Consider the following 16521-nt stretch of genomic DNA (forward strand, 5'->3'; position numbering starts at 1 on the left):
CCAAAGGTAGTCCGGGCAACCGGAGCCAAGCAACCACTCGTCCTATTCCTCCGGCTCCCGGGATGAAATTTGGCCGCCACCGGTCCACAGCCAGCATCTGACCGCCGACCACCCACGGACCGTTCTGCAACGCTGCCTCCCTATCCGCCTTGTTGGCAAACCTAACGGCGATGCATCCCTCCGTCAGCGGGAAACATCCGACTTTGTACTTCAGACGCCCTACCCTTTGCATTTCCCTCGCCACCCAGTCACCGGGGACACTCCTCCCCAGACTCCTAACCAAGACAGTGGTGCTCCTCCACTCCAAGCGAGCCGCCTCCAGCTCTTCCTCCGGCACCACCACCACCTCGGAAAATCTGTTTTGCATTGCTTCCAGTTCACGAGGGGAGATCCGATGGTTTGTCCATTCCGGTTGCCTCGGCGCTCCCCTCGCCACCTCCGCCCACGAGGGGCCCTTCTCCGTAGCCTTAGAAGCAGTGGGATTTGCCCCTCCAGTCGTCCCCCGCACCGGCGCCTCCGGCTGCCCAGCTCCAGGCTCAGCCATGGCACACACCCCACACCTATTCGACCGATTGCCCCCCCCCCCCCCCCGCGCACTAATCTCAAGGCATTTCCCTCACTATTCCCTCACTAAATATTCATTTTTCTCTAGGGGTTATATGCAACTATGGATCCACTGAACTTGATATGGTCCCCACGGTTGAAGTGCCTGGACTAGTTCGTTTAACAGTACCATATGATGTATGGTATAATTTTTACATACTACAGAGACCTCCATCTTATGCCGTTATTATTTTAACTAAGCCAGGCCGGTCAATTTAAATGCCGGGGCGAAAATTCAAATTTAACAGAAGCATTACGAGTAAATACAATTTTTTCCGCTAGCATTAGTGAGTACATATTTATTAACATTAATTCTTCTATTAGATTTGAATTAGTCCCGGCGCATGGACTGAGGGAACTAGTTCAGATTTATGAGAAGCACTTTGACGTAGACAAAACCCTATAACACGTCGGTACACACTACCTGCGATGTCCGGGTGGGCATGAAATGACACCGAAGTTCGGATCCTCTCCCGTTGGGTCCGACATTGGGCCGGACCTGAAGCCTGAAAGTTTCATGCGGCACAGAGGAGGACATTTCAAAACAGATCACTATCAGAAGATAAAAAAAAATTAGTGAGACCAAAGGCCGACCCCAATTTGTATACAAAAGAGAGTACAAGTGACCTTGTAACTTGGCATTAACCATTCGATCAGTACTAAGTGGCATCCAAATTAAGCACAGGCGGAGTATGCAAATGCAAAAGCAAAACCACGCACCTTCAACGGCCATTTTGACAAAACATGCATATACGTTAGTTGATCGAATAATCAAATAATTTACTTCAACCACAAAATTCTCTCACATATTCTTTTTTCTAAAATAGTAGAAATGAGGTCCTAATTCCTGCTCAGTACAGATGCCAACAGGTATCTTAGAAAAAGAGATTCTACATCTCATCGATTGGAAAGAGTACATCTCCCGCAAATCTCTTCCTATCTTCTGTGCTTGCTTGTTCAACCATCCGCCGGATGCATTTAGCTACCCACTAAAGAATGCCCTAGTCACAAATGGCTAAGATGCACCATGTAAAGGTGAATCAGCAGGAAGATATACACTGTTCGCTAATATCTGAAGGAAGCGCTGCTGAAGATATACACCGTTCACTAATATCTGAAGGCAGCGCTGCTGACAGTGATTCCACCTAGCTCTGGATGTAACTTTTTCATATAATATTTTGAGCCACGTGAGATATTGATTTTTTTCCTCCTCTCCTCCGGAATGGATTCAATAGAACATTCCAAGAAGCCACGTCTCACAAACCTGCATCATATGAACACTGCTATCAAATTATACTGATAAGATCATAAAATCAACTGCTCGGCTGCCATATGTTATGCAACACTGGTACATGATCCATTGTTTCTTTACTGTTTTTGATTACCATGGAATACATTATTTTTTTATTATTTTGGTCATTACAGGAAAATATAACCAAAAACTCTAGTTCTTCAAATGATGCGGTATGCATTCCAACATTGTTCTTTATATTTAAATCCTAAAAATATACTGCAGAATTCAACATAAAATAATACCACAAATTACTAAAATTCTAATTTTCTTGAATCAAACTCGAGAATGAAAACAAACAACAGAGATCACCTAGATAGCCAAATTGTTTGTTTTCCAAATGCTCTTAAAGAGGAGCACCAAGAAGTCACTGCACTGGCTTAACTATTGTATATATGAAGAGGATAGCTTATTATACACATACATTCATTGCAAGACAACAAAAAGAAACAGCAGGAAACAAACTGCAAAAGAGTTTATTTGTCAGTGGTTTCAGGCAACCATTATCAGTAATGAAAGCTAGCACAGCTGTTTAGGAATTCAACATGGCAGGTACAAGTAATATACCAATCTGCAGCACGTGTTGTAAGCAGAAAAAGTCTCTCTAGTCCAATGGATGATGCCTTCTTCTCAATATAATCTGTATCGAAAAACAAAACCTTGTACTTAAACACAAATAACATGTGCATGTACATTTATGAATGCTGATGAATGATAACGAATTATCCATAAATGAAGTGTATTGCTGATATCAAACAGAATTATAAAGTAAAAAAAACAAAATTTAACAAAATTAATTCAGAGTGATAGCATCTATGTGTTTGATATCGATCAATACTTCTTATTGACAGTAAAACAAGAAAGCAGTCACAAAGCAGTGGTTTTTCCAAAGATGTTAATGCATACAGTGCTTGCAGATATCTCTCACGCATCAGCACGTAAACTTCTCGTACGCTAGGTTTTGATGGCACCAAAGTGTAAACTTCTCACTTGTAAATTGGGGATTTACAATTTCATCAAAGAGGAAAAGCCGAAGAACATCATTCAGATATTGCACCAAGGAACTTAAAATCTCAGTGAAGGTTGATTAGATCATGAAAAGCATAGTTAAAATTGTCAAATAAATACTTTGATAGGCTAACATTTACAAATAGAAATCAATAAATAAATAAGTTTAGGTAATAAGGCAAGTAAATTGCCATAAAATCTGGAAAAGAAAACTTTGAAGAAGGTGTAAAAGAACAGTGCGACAGGATCGGAAAAAATATCAAAAGTTTCAAAAATCATGGGAAAAACAAGGATAGGTCTGGTAATTAATCTGACTGGCATAGTGAAAAATAGGGCATTGGAAAAATAATTCAAACAGCAATATCCTAAAACGAATTTATATCAAAGATAAGTCAGGCAGGTTTCTTGGTTAGGAATTAACCAAAGTTCTACTGAGGAGAAAGATTCATGTTTCATGAAAAAAATAATGATGGAGAAACAGAGTAGGTAACTTGGTAAAGGAAGAAATGTTTACAAAAAGGTTATAGTGAGGTTATGGAGGGCATGTAAGTGGCAGGTATAAGCAGTTGTAGTCAAAGTCATCACCAGAGGTTGGACAAGTAAATGGTCAGAGAAAAAGATGAGGCAAATCGCTCCTCTGCTTTCTATTCTCCCATACTTTGGTCAGCCTAGGCTAACTGCTGCAACTTTCATGTGTTTAATAAATTGAATCAGGCTTAGACCTTACAGAAAAAAAGACATGTTCCATGGAGAAATATTGCACTCCTGTTTAATGAGAAAGTGGAATTTTCTTTATGCTTCTCATCATTTTTTTGTAATATAAAACATCCACAATGAGAGAAGAGAAAGGAAAAACTAAAAGTTCATTCTGGATTTTGTAAGATAGTAAGTTTTACTTTGATAACTCTGCTAGCTGATGCGTGATTGCATGTATATACATTCTCAAATAAATCAAGAAATTGCATTCAACAGGAACAAGACAAGAGACTCCAGTAGTTTGCATATAGTAAAAAGTTTACCAAGCAATTTGTCTCCTTGTCCATGCCCGCGGCATTCTGGGGAGACAGCAATAGCAGCAACCTCACCACATTTATCCTCAAAGAAAGGGAAAAGTGCTGCACAGGCGATAATTGAACCATCTCTTTCCACAATGATAAATGAATCCAATGATTTGATAAGCTGAGAAGAAATATCAAGTTAGAATCATTCAGGCAATGTTGCATACATGTATGTATGTATGTATGACTAGAGAAAAACAATTCTGATACTTGGATTGTTTATATAAATTGCATGATCTAAAAGGAATCAGGATAACATAAATAATTGCAAATAGTATATTTGAAATTATTAATAAAACATAGAATATGAGACAACATAGACCTCTTCATCAGTTCTTCGAATCAATGCACCAGCTTCTTCCATAGGTTGAATTAGCTGCCTTATACCAGGAAGATCTACCACTGTAGCATTCCGAGTTCCCTCATATAAATCACTATAGGAATGAAAATAATTACTAAGAGAGGTGCCAAATCATACCAAGCAACCATGCAATTAAAATAAAAAAGAAAATATGGACACAATAGAACAATTCAGTCATACAACATAGTCAAACTAAATTACCTCGTGGCCTAACTATTTCACTTGTGCCAAAAAAGGTACACATCAGGAGATGAATAGCACTTTGTAAGAAAGCAGTCCAACAAAAGAAAGCAGTCTAACAAAAAGATGAACCCGTTCCTACAGCATATACCAATAAGGATATCATAATGATGCCTCAACCTCAGAATACAAAAGTTAAACAGATGAGTTTCTGATATTCCACACTGACAATAGTGTCGGCAAACATGAATAACTCTCTCATGAATCAAATGTGGAAAAAAAATGTCTACCAGTATTTTAGTGGACATATAGATCAAGACTGAACAAAGAAGAGAGATAATAATCTACAAATTATTGGAGCTTCAATACAATGGGACAAAACCAAAAGGCAAATCAGCCAGGTCACGAGAATAGCACACAACAAATCACTTTGAATAAAGGGGAAAAAGGTAGAGCAATGCCTAGAAGGATGTAAGACATATTTTACTTGGCCGGATAGAGCAATGTAATGATGCAAGCTCAAAGTAAAGCCAGCATAAGAAGACAACAAAAGTCATTAGTCAGTTTCAATTTTTTGTAAGAATCACATTACAGACATTACAGATATAAGATCGGTGGATTTGTAAAATAAAAAAAAGTTCGTTCAGATGGTCACATACCTAGCCACCATAGTCCCTACTCCATCTCTTGTAAATAATTCCAAAAGCAAGGCCCCACCAAGAGTACCATCTACTAAATGGACTCTTTGAACTCCACCCTGTAAAGTGGAAAAACAAAGATCAATGCCAAAACATTGCATGGAGGTATATAATATCTAAGAAATCCCAGTCATCAAACTGTTAGACAGGCCCTTCAAACCCTGTCATATGCTTATCATGGATCATGACTGGTGAAACCACATAATCACGTAAGCACAAAGCAAACTACAAAAATGGTGCCATGTGGAAATGATCTGGAATATACTTTGAGAACCATGGTGTAATTGTAGTTTATTGATATGTGCCATGGCAGGTCAAGCCACAAGCTTTGGCAGGCATCAAAAACCAAAACAAAAGCCAACAAAATGGTCAATAGTGTAAAGAAACAGCGTATTGAACATCATTTGTTCAAGAAGAAACAGTAACAAGACAAATCTTCCCAGAGGACAGAAATATTGTCTAGTCGCAGAACCAGGAATTGTTACTAGGGGGCCAAAGTACTAACTAAATTGTTATATTTGAATGATCATGCAAGACTAAGTTTTAACAATATTGATCTTTAGTATGCTTGAAGACTAATGAAAATTGACTGTCCAAATAATGTTATAATGGATATGATATCAATTTTCTTGCCTCCTGTTAGGCAATATGTTTTGTGTTACCGGGGATTTCAATGATGGATGTTGTTTCCTTATAATCCCATAGCACTCATTCAATCATTTTTTCACTATGCATCAGACTAAAATATTATATTAAAAATTAAATCCCCATATCCCATTAAAGATATCCTATTTTGTTATTTAAACATTAATATTGTGTATATTCAATATACATTTTATACTATAAATATTAATTTGAGCAAACAATATTTTTCTTTACTTTTATTACAAGGCTGATATGGTCATTGTGACAACTATTTATTTTACTTTTTAAAGAAAAAATCAATGTCGGCAAGTAACAGCTACAATCTCAGCTCCACAATCTGTGAGATTGGAGAACTACGACTGCATTTACCGATTCTAGACTGAAAAACTGATGCTCATCTGTCGATTAGCTTGTATCCTTTTTTTATAATTACATTTCCATACCAATGAAGAGTGAAAAGGCAGTTGATTCAGTTGGCAAAGGCCTCTTACAGAAAGTAAGTTGTAAGCCAACAGGTAAGCTAGGAGATTGGGTTGCCACAATCTATTAAATGGAGAGATATGTTAAGTAGTCCTAATTAAAATAATAATAAAAATTATATGATATATATGAAATGAAGAACAAGAGTACCAAGTATGTGGGTGTTTTTGCATGGCAGGCTATCATGCAATGGTGGAGACCCATGGTATTAGGCTAGGGAGGCCACACGAGACAAAATATGGGGTGTCTAAGAAGGTTTGCTTGGGCCTTGGGGGGCCATTGCTCCCCTCATTCCCCAATGGTTCCATCCCTGATATCATCAAACCTTCATATAGGACAAAAGGGACCAAACAAGTATCAGCAAAAAGTGGTCATCCCCGCAGAATGTGTTACTTACGTGATATCTTTGATAAATGAAAGAAAGAATCTATTAAACAACTTCTTCTCTAGTAAACATATACAAAGTTCAACCAGAAACAAGAAGAGAAACCCTTTAAAAAAAAGCATAACATGATATGAAGTAGCCTTACCCTGCAAACAAATGCTGCAGCAGCCAACTCTGAAAGGTAACCATTTAATCTGCTCAACCGTTCTTCACCGCCAATAGCAAATCCCTGCTCACCCGACCATAGACCGTTGCCATTGTCAAATCCAAGACCATTCTGAAATGTTGCATTATACTTTTCACTGAAGCCTTTCCCGTTCCAAGAAGTACTGTTACTTCTATATGCATCAGCAGAACCTGGACAATTAGTATCTTCTTTGCCTACAGCTTTGACATAGTTTGCAGCTATCTCGCTCTGCTTAGCTCTCTTTCTGATCAACAAATCTGCATCTTGGAGAGTCATGAAACGAACAAGTCGTCCATGTTCATCAAGAATCTGACCATCTACAATGCAAATCAATTTGTCTGCCTCAATAGCCAAGGCACAAGCAGTAGCGACTTCGTAAGTGCTGAAGCATTATTAAGAAAATAAAAGGTGAGCCCTCAATCATAACAGGTTATGTGTGTCCAGAATCTCTAAAAACAAGAATATATAGGTAGTGTTAATATGTTCAAATAAGGAACTGAGATAACCAATCACAGTCAAGAATTTTTTACAAGGAGCAAGAAGAGAACTTAGAAAGGAAAATGAAAAATCAAAATTCAATCTAAATTAATTTGACAAAAAGGATGTAAATTTCTCTGAAAACAAGACACTGGCAAGTTGTGATTTAAAAGGATAATACAAATGCAGTGATCATATATTTAAATTTAATTAGATTGACATAGTAATTGGAAAATAATACTTTTCTTGCTTACAGGAAAAAAGTACATTGAATATACAAAACAAATCAAAATCTATCACCCTCTTGGAAGATAGAACAGGTCCTTGATAGTAAATATAAAAAACAAGTAAAAAAAAAGAAAGCTAAGCAGCATACTTGCAATTTAAAACTTCTCCTGAGCTGGAATAACCCAAATTGCTTACTATAACTATGCAATCTCTGTCAAGCCTTTCTCGTATCATGGAAACATTTATTTTTTTAACTTCACCAGTTGCTCCAAAATCAATACCTTCAGCAACACCCCTTCTCTGTCAGAAAAGAAAAGTTATATAAGTCTACTAGACATGGGAAAGGGGAAAGAAGGTGGAAAACATTCAACCATTCTAAGAAATCTCTTAGATTTATTTACAGTTAACATTACTACCTTTTTGAACATTAACAGCAAATTTATTATCAGGTCTAAAATATATCTATCGACGGCCACATGAGTGTCAAGATGTTGCAAAACAACTGGTAAATTAAGGAAGTTACTAGCTTACTAATGTTGTGATGCCACCACTGTCTTGGTAACCTCCTTAGAACCTTGTTGTGCTATGCCCCACATCTCTCTCTTATACCAGAAGAAACTCCCTACTTGTTAATTCTTTAAAGAGGGAGAAAGGGGAAAAAATGCTGAATTCATGGATAAACCAAAAAAGTTGATCAGACCTCAATTGTTTGGGTCCAGTTGCCAACTTGAAAAGGACTAAAAAGGATAATTGCTATGACTATTTGTACGGCACAGGAAGCCGCATTGTTTGGTTACTCCTCCTGGGCAGTGAAGCAAAGAATTCCAGAAAATAAGTATTTTGTGTCAGGATTGAAATATTAGTCATTTCTGAACAAAATTATAATTTGATCTTGATAATACACCTGATGCGAACACAGTTATATATAGTAAGTCTGTCTTACATTGTCAGAAAATGTCTATGCAAGAACATAGTGAAGAAAGTCCAAAATGAGGAAAATCTGGAAGCAGATTACAATCCCATTCTGATCTAACAAACTCAACTACCATCAACTTCATAAAGCAGTAAGTTATTGATCACCCACTGGAGATCAATTGACTACCATGATTGATTGGTTGTAAATTCTCAGGTTATTTATCAACTGAAATGGCAGAGAATAGTCTATGCAGTAAACTGTACATGGAGGTAAGCTTAGTTCAATCACATCTGACAACAGTAAAGTTCCCAAGAGCATTACTGAGACTAATTTTAGAATTGTTTGAGTGTAGGTTCTAAGCTCAGAAAGCTAATGTAGTACTTTACCCATAGGATTTCAGCAAAATGTTTGAAGGATGCCATGAGAGGACATCTTCAAGGCACCACAACTTCCTTCAGAATTTTCTTATTAACAACATCCTTTTTATTAACAAAGAAAGGTTTTAAGAACTTGTGTAACAAGAGATGAATGTCTTTATCCTATGATCTTAGGAACAATAGCATGAATTCTAGGATTCAGTTCTGGCAGGCTATGCAATATTGATCACCTTAGCTGCAAGGAAATTGCCACTTGCAACGCAAACACCAAGTTCATGCCAACGACTATTATCACCATGCCGGCGAAGATTCAATATAGGGGGCCCTGGAGAAAGCTTTGCCTCTATTGTAAGACGAATCCTCCCAGCAGCCTCCATTGCTGCCTCTAGCGAATCAGAATCCGTGATTCGGTACCGGCCAACATACTTGCCCTTGCTTCCTTAAAGATAATGGAGTATATGAAGAACACGTGAGAGCATATCACATGACACTAGAACAGCAAGCACCGATAAAGGCATAGCATGAAGTAAGCACCAAAACAACAAATACAAAAACAGACATTTTTCTGTTATGCTCTACAAGCAAACATAGTTAGATGGCATTGAACTATGAACATCAAATGGGTACTAGATGTCGAACTTTACAAAGTTGAAAACTCATAAATTTGAAAATTGAGATTTTTATAAAATTCTGGCAAAGTTGTGAAAATCTGCAGCATTGCCTCAGAAAAATCTGACAAGGATTTTAGTCCTATAGATATTCTTTAAAAAAAATAGAGTAGGAAAAAGAAAGTTAACATGAGAGTTTTTACTATATCAGTTTTTTTCCATTAAAATACAGCAACACAACAAAATAATATCAGATTTATTGCTTTAATTGTTTATATTATGTTAAATAATTGCTAGTTTTGGGCAATAATGTAGGATCAAAATTCATTCTTTCACGATAGTATGCCCTGACTTTTCTATTAGAGAAACCAAGAATAGATACTTAAGTTGTGCACCGAGGGTCTTCTTATCAGCCAATGATATGCACAAGTCACAGTTTGACTCAAAGCCCAGGAGTTCCTTTACTTCAACATTCTTATGTTGTAACAAGCATAAGTAAATAAATAAAAAAGATGAAGATCTATTTCAAGAAAAAAAAAGATTGAATGAAAAGCTGGCTTCATCATGATGCTTTTGAGAAAGAAAAACATGAGCACACAAGCACATGAAAAAATCCAGGAACAATGACTATCGATATGGATATGAGGCCCAAGAAGTGCAATCATGCAAGAACCAATCTACCTTTAGATGTGATAATTTTCCACCTACCTCTCTCTGCCAAGAGCTTATCAATTTGGACATGGGTCCCAGGAACAAGGACAAATTTGATCCCCAGACCATGGAGGAGTGAAATATCCTGAATACAGATGCATGAAAAATTATGATCAGTGTAAGTTATTTGCAGCAATGGCTTCCTCTACCAGTTCTCAGTTCAAAAATTCTCCCACAAAGGGGAAAAAAAAAGCATCAACTGAGATGTATGTCAGCAACTACAAAAACAAAGATGTACGAAATATGAGTTAATGGAGTTCTATGAAATACAATTTGGACATAAGTCCCAGGAACAAGGACAAATTTGATCCCCAGACCATGGAGGAGTGAAATATCCTGAATACAGATGCATGAAAAATTATGATCAGTGTAAGTTATTTGCAGCAATGGCTTCTCTACAAGTTACAGGTTTTCTCAGTTCAAAAATTCTCCCAAAAAGAAATAAAAAGGCATCAATTGAGATGTATGTCAACAACTAGAAAAAACAAAGATGTATGAAATATGAGTTAATGGAGTTCTATGAAATGCAATTTCAGTCAATTGATTAATAACCAAATATTGAATAAAAAACTGAATGGATCAGACAAGGAAGCATGTGCTGCTTAGCTGCTTTCTTCTGCAGGCTGGCATAATTGCTTCCTAATTAATGCAGAGGAAGAAGCAGCCTAAATAAATTGCATGTGGATCCTAGATAGACTGAGTGTGTATTATTAACACTATAAAGTAACAAGCTCTTTACTTGACCAACTTTGCTACGTGAACATATGTCTTCATTAGTAATGAGAAAAATGGATGACACAAAAAAAAAGGAGTGGGGGTGCAGAACTATGACTAACCCCAATCTTATATCAGTTTTGTCAATCTTGTAACAGTTTTGCAGACGCTACAGATCAATCAAATAATTTTAGAAACATATTGACAAAAACTAGAAAAACAATTATTAAATCCAAAGAAAGCAAAAAGATGCTCAAATATAACAACTTGGATGGGACAGGGCTTATTTTTTCATGTCTGTTAATTATATACAGCTTACCTGACATGGAGCCTGTGAAAGCTTCAAAAGGGCTTCCAATTACTAATGAGCTTGGACAAAAATTATAGAGGAGTTCTAAGAGGCCCCGCAACACGGTTCCAAAACGTTGTATCTTAGTTCATTCAATCACGAAAGTGCACCTTCGAAGGGTCGCGCGACTATGAATTTGACAGTTAAGCTTTATGCCGATACCATCTTCCAGTAATTTGGGCCCATTTCAGCCGAGGGGAATGAGATGACCTAGAAAACTGAATCTCATTTGGCCCTAGACGCTCAAATTGTTTAAACGAAATTTTCTTTCCAAAAATTTCATGAGCTCAGGCCTTTCCTGAACCTTCCATGAGTATGAAGTGGAATCCAACAAATGAAAAAACACAATTAATTTCTTCTCCAGCACAAGTTCACCGCAAACAAACAATCCAATTCTATTACGTCTGGAATGAATGAGTGCATGAATGAAAACAGCACAAAGAAGGAGACAAAGATCGACATAGATATACCTGGAGAATGCTATCCAAGTACGGGCTAGCCACGATCTCCCCCGAGATGACGACGACGAAAGTGCTTCCCCTGTGGCCCCTTATATACGGCCACGCCTGGCGAAACCAGCCCACGAATTGCTGGTTCTCCCTGTCGGGGTACGCGTCGGAGAAGCCATTCCCGGCGTCCCCGTCGAAGCGGCTACAGCGAACAGAGAGAACTCGCCTGCGTTCAAGATCGTGGCACTTGGAGACGTAGCGAACAGGAAGGACGCGCGGAAACTTCTTGGAATCAGAAAATCTCGCGACAGCGCGTGGAGAAATCCACGGCTTGGAGCAAGAAGCGGCCATGCGGGAGGGAGGGAAACCCTAATCGGGCGACAAAGAGGACGCGAGGGTGGAGGGCCGGTCTTGTGGCGGGCGAAAAACGAATGCGGAATATAGAAAACTTAGGTAGGTGCTGCTCCCCTAAAACACGACGAGAATAATCTGTGATGAATGGCTGTGATTCCACCTCATCGGCGGTAGGTTCGCTGATGTTTCCTAACATATTACATATGTAAGCTACTTACCGTGCGATTCCAGGTCTTGTCATTAGTCGAGATTGAGATTGAGCTGATTCCGAAATTTCAATTCCCGCAACTAGTTCAGATTATTTAAGGTAACATATTTAAATTGAAGTCGGCAACTGTTTCTGGACATCCTCCGCCCCGCAGCCGATTTCAGTAACTACTAACTAGTCCGTCAAAATGACTAATTTACCCCTTACTCCCTTGAAACCGGCAATGCGGGCACAGCCATCCATAGGATCGATGCTTATCACGTGCATTGCATGTGACAAACTCTACCATGCTCTTTTTTTTATTATTTCTTTTTAAAAAAATGGCTGGAAACATTCTAAGGGGATATCTAGCTAGTTCAATGCTTTAATTCAGGAACCTTGGCCAAAGCTGCTTTGTTTTTAAAAGTCTCAACTCTGCTTCTCCGAGCATTTGTGCTCCTATTGGCTTGGGGCAAGGCGGGAGAGAGGGATGGAGAAGGAGAGGGAGAGATCCCTCGAGGTCGATTTCTCGTAGAGATCGACGAGAAAGGCCGCTCTACTTGAGACATCGCAGCCGAGCTTGCCTCAAATCCGAGATCAGGAAGGGAGAAGCATCACGGCGCACATGCTCTCTCGGAAGATCGAAGACGCCCCAAGACTCCAGACCATGTTCTCTTCATCGTACGCTGCCTTCGTTCCAACTTCTTTGGTTGTAATTGTTCTCGTTTTCTCCTTTTAGGTTCATCCAATATAATGTGTTCGCTTGAATGTATTCAAACTTCTTGGGAATGGCGCTGTCAAATCATATGAAGAAAGCTGTTCTTTCTGCGATCACAAAGATCAAAGCGCGGCGGATCTTGGATAGCAGGGGATCCCTACTGTGGAAGTGCATCTCTACACGAACAAGGGGACGCATCGAAACTCGGTTCCGAGCGGTGCCGCTACTGGAATTTAAGCTGCTTGTCTTTCTTATGCCTGCTTTTCTTAGACTTTTTTGGCTTCTTTGGAATGAGTTGCTGTGCTGAAATATCCGATCTAGGGTAGAAGACGAATCATCTAAAATCTATTCTCCAGTTGTTTTATTTTGCATATATATGGATATAATTATGCTCTGGGATTGATGGGAGATTAGATTTTTAATTTACGGTAAGAGGCTTACTTAGTTAAGAATCAAGAAGAGGAGTAGCGTTGTTGGTAGTATGTACAACCAGAAGATAACTGTGAGAAATTTGGATCAATGAAACTCTCTACAGGGAAAGGCTTTACAAATGTTTTAAAGAAACATGGAAGTGCAGCCCTAGAATATGTCTTGAAAGCATATTTGGCTATTTAACATTGCTATGTTCTTATATTCCTTCAAGAGGTAGGAATTGTTGCCTTTTCATTATGTGAATCACCATCTGGGAATGTGAAAAGCCATGTAGGCAATATCATAACCCATATTAGTGGACCGCATGAAGCTGTCTATTCTCTGACTTTCTTCATGCGGTTTGTCCGTTATGATACTTAGCTGTTCTGCTTTTGCTTTTATGTTTCTGCATTCATTTTCTTTATGTAGATGATACTAGCTTACTATTATGCAGCACTAGTAAATAGAAACATATGTAATCTCAATGCCTGATTTGTCTTTAGTGGTTTGCGCTGTTTTGAAATGTCAACCGCATTTGCTTTTATATGTACGCAAAACCTGATCACTGATCTATAGTCAAGTTATTGGGCTTCGGTTTAATTACTGACCCTATGAGGAGGCTGTTGAATTGCGTGATGGTGAGAAAGGTAAATATCTTGGAAAGGATGTTCCAAGAGCAGTGTATATTACTAATGAAAATATTTCTGAAGCTTTAATTGGCATGGACTCTGTACTTCAATCCCAGATCAATCAACCAATGATGGATTTGGACAAAAATGAGAATAAGGCAAGTTCTTCTGTCAACGTTTTCCATATGCTTTGCCTCTCTACATTTAATCCTTAAAAAGCCTTTTGTACTTGAAATATTTCTTCGTAATTGCAATGCAGTGCACAATACTGGCTTGTATTTATGCGCAAACTTCTTTACCATCTCCAATTTATTTTTTACTCTTATGTCATTAAAAAACTCCTGGTTCTACATTACTTTTTATTTAAATCTTTTAATTCATTAAGTTTTCATCAAGTTGTTTACAGTTTATCTCATGAAGCACACCCTCCCCCAATCCTTCCAATAATAACAGTAAATAAACAATGCTGTCCCACAACCTCGTCCCCTCTACCAATAAAGAAAAGCAAAATGGAGTAGCACAATTAACAGAATTGTAAAGTTGTTAAGGAATTGCCGACTCTGCTTTTTCGTTGATTATTGCTTGAGTTTGCATTTTGGTGTATTAGGTTTTCATTTACTCCAGTCCTGTTGTATTTTATATTGCACTATGTATCAAATCACATTTGTCTATTACCAACGGAGAACTCTACTTGCTTTCATAAGTTATTTGTTCATCTTGAATGCAAATATATCTAAAGTAATAAATGATTTAATGCATTTAACATTTCAATATGATCTTATTTTTTGTCAATAGAGATATTTTGCAGAGGAAACTTCATCTTTTTCCCCTATAATTTCATTGTGCAACTTATATAATTTAAGTAGCAGAATGTAAGAGTTCGGCAACATTTTGCAGGCTGAACTTGGAGCAAATGCTATGTTAGCTGCATCAATTGTTGCATGTAAAGCTGGTGCTGTGGAAAAAGGGAGGCATGATATCTTTTCTACTAATTTTTTTAGTTTCCTTTGCTTTCATAATTCTGATTCTTTTTGGACTGTTTGATCTTGCAGGTTCCTCTCTACATAACATATAGTTGATCTTTCTGGTAAAAGCAATCCAGTCCTTCCCCTTCCACCCATCACCATCAGTAGTGGTGGAAAACGTGCTGGGAATAATCTAGCTGTCCAAGCACGACCTATGTTAATCTGGTGACGTGCATGCGTAGTTGAGCACTTAAGTTTTTGGTTTGATCAACTTCTGTTGGTTTTCCTCAAAATGATGATAAAACATACCAATATAAATCCAGGTAAATTAGGTTGGAACTGTCACAGAGGCTATAGAAGTTGTGAAGTGGGCTAAAGATGCTCGCTGGGGAGTGATCGTATCTCACAGAAGCAGACTGAAGATTCTTTCATTACTGATTTAGCAGTTGGCCTTCCAACCAGCCAGATTAAAGCTGGAGCTTTCCTTTGTCTTTCATTCCGTCATATTCCTAAGAACTTATCCAATTACAATGAGTTACGCCTCGTGGTGAACGACTTGCAAAATACAATCAGATTTGTCTTCGAATCAGGCATTGATTTATGAGAGCATTGCCAAATTTCAAAAATGGGCTACTTGTAATGTTATTTTAGACACGCATCTGCATGCTCATTTGCTAAATGCATGATCCACAAATACTGTAATTTAGACATTGATGTCATTTTAGGTAGCAGCCTTTCCATATATGAGATCTGTGCCATGTGCGTGCATGCTGGATACTGCTCCAAATGCCCCAAATTGCTCTTTGATAAATCGAAATCATACATATACATGATTTGTATAGGCTAGTCTAGTTTCAACTAGTAATTTCAATTTTCCTGTCACTAATTTTCTCACGATGACTTCTCAATGTTTGTTTTTTTTTTTTTTTGCCTACAGCTACTTAGAATTGAGGAAGAACTTGAAGTGAAGCTGCTTATGCTGGAGTGATCTGGCGACAGCCATAATACAGCAGGTTTTCATTTTTACATTTTTGCTCTGCATATGATCTCATGAAGCCATATGGATCAAGGTCATGATATTCTTATCCAAATCTCTTGCTTCTTGTTTCATTAATAGGTTGAACACATCTGTGCAAGTTTTTTGAGTTGAATTCTTCACACTGTAGTCGTTGGTTGAAAACTGATTGAGGTTAAAAGATGCCTTCAGTTTTCAGTGAATTATTGAGATTGGTAGTTGTACCGAACCTTTATGTGATTGAATGCGGTGGCTTTGCATGTAAAAATGAGTTTGAAATTCTTGAGTACATGAGTTTATAGGCTCAAGATAGCAAGGCCATCTGCGTAGTTTGTTGACCAATCTGAAAAGTCCAGGTATTTTTGATCAGTTAATTTGTTCGACATCAATTTACAGATATACCCTTAAGCATCAGAATGCCCATAGACTGCAACCTTGGGCAAATTATCCATTCTTTAGCAGAAGCATGGAAATAGCTACAAGTTTATACTTTCTCCTCTCGGTGATCTAACTAGAG

General features: G+C 38.0%; 1 protein-coding gene and 1 long non-coding RNA gene across 4 annotated transcripts; one reads left to right on the forward strand and one right to left on the reverse strand.

The window, feature by feature from the left end:
• Positions 1-1226: 1226 nt before the first annotated feature.
• Positions 1227-12165, reverse strand: LOC103704078 (probable amino-acid acetyltransferase NAGS1, chloroplastic). Its single transcript, XM_008787228.3, has 10 exons — positions 11747-12165; positions 10211-10298; positions 9125-9333; positions 7750-7901; positions 6855-7278; positions 5161-5258; positions 4283-4394; positions 3922-4081; positions 2462-2534; positions 1227-1867 (listed from the first exon to the last, which is right to left on the reverse strand). The coding sequence occupies exons 1-10, from the start codon at positions 12074-12076 to the stop codon at positions 1711-1713; spliced, it is 1803 nt and encodes a 600-aa protein (XP_008785450.1). The 5' UTR covers positions 12077-12165; the 3' UTR covers positions 1227-1710.
• A 465-nt stretch (positions 12166-12630) lies between these two features.
• On the forward strand, positions 12631-16451 carry LOC103704077. Of its 3 annotated transcripts, none has more exons than XR_005511271.1 (4): positions 12631-15230; positions 15313-15523; positions 15927-16002; positions 16107-16451. It is a non-coding gene; the product is annotated as an uncharacterized LOC103704077 (long non-coding RNA). The 3 variants fall into 3 exon arrangements; XR_001879271.2 differs by having other exon boundaries at positions 12631-15214; XR_005511270.1 differs by having other exon boundaries at positions 12631-15523.
• The last annotated feature ends 70 nt before the right edge of the window (positions 16452-16521 follow it).

Source organism: Phoenix dactylifera, chromosome 3 (assembly GCF_009389715.1).
Source record: "Phoenix dactylifera cultivar Barhee BC4 chromosome 3, palm_55x_up_171113_PBpolish2nd_filt_p, whole genome shotgun sequence".
Lineage (NCBI taxonomy): Eukaryota > Viridiplantae > Streptophyta > Magnoliopsida > Arecales > Arecaceae > Phoenix > Phoenix dactylifera.

What these genes read in the sequence shown, in the direction of transcription:
- LOC103704078 (XM_008787228.3), bottom strand. Translation starts at nt 12,076, where the DNA reads ATGGCCGCTTCTTGCTCCAAGCCGTGGATTTCTCCACGCGCTGTCGCG. An exon ending in CTGCAGCATTTGTTTGCAGG is followed by an intron (nt 5,259 to 6,854) that starts GTAAGGCTACTT and finishes TCCACTTTACAG; the next exon opens with GGTGGAGTTCAAAGAGTCCA. An exon ending in GTAGGGACTATGGTGGCTAG is followed by an intron (nt 4,395 to 5,160) that starts GTATGTGACCAT and finishes TCATTCCTATAG; the next exon opens with TGATTTATATGAGGGAACTC.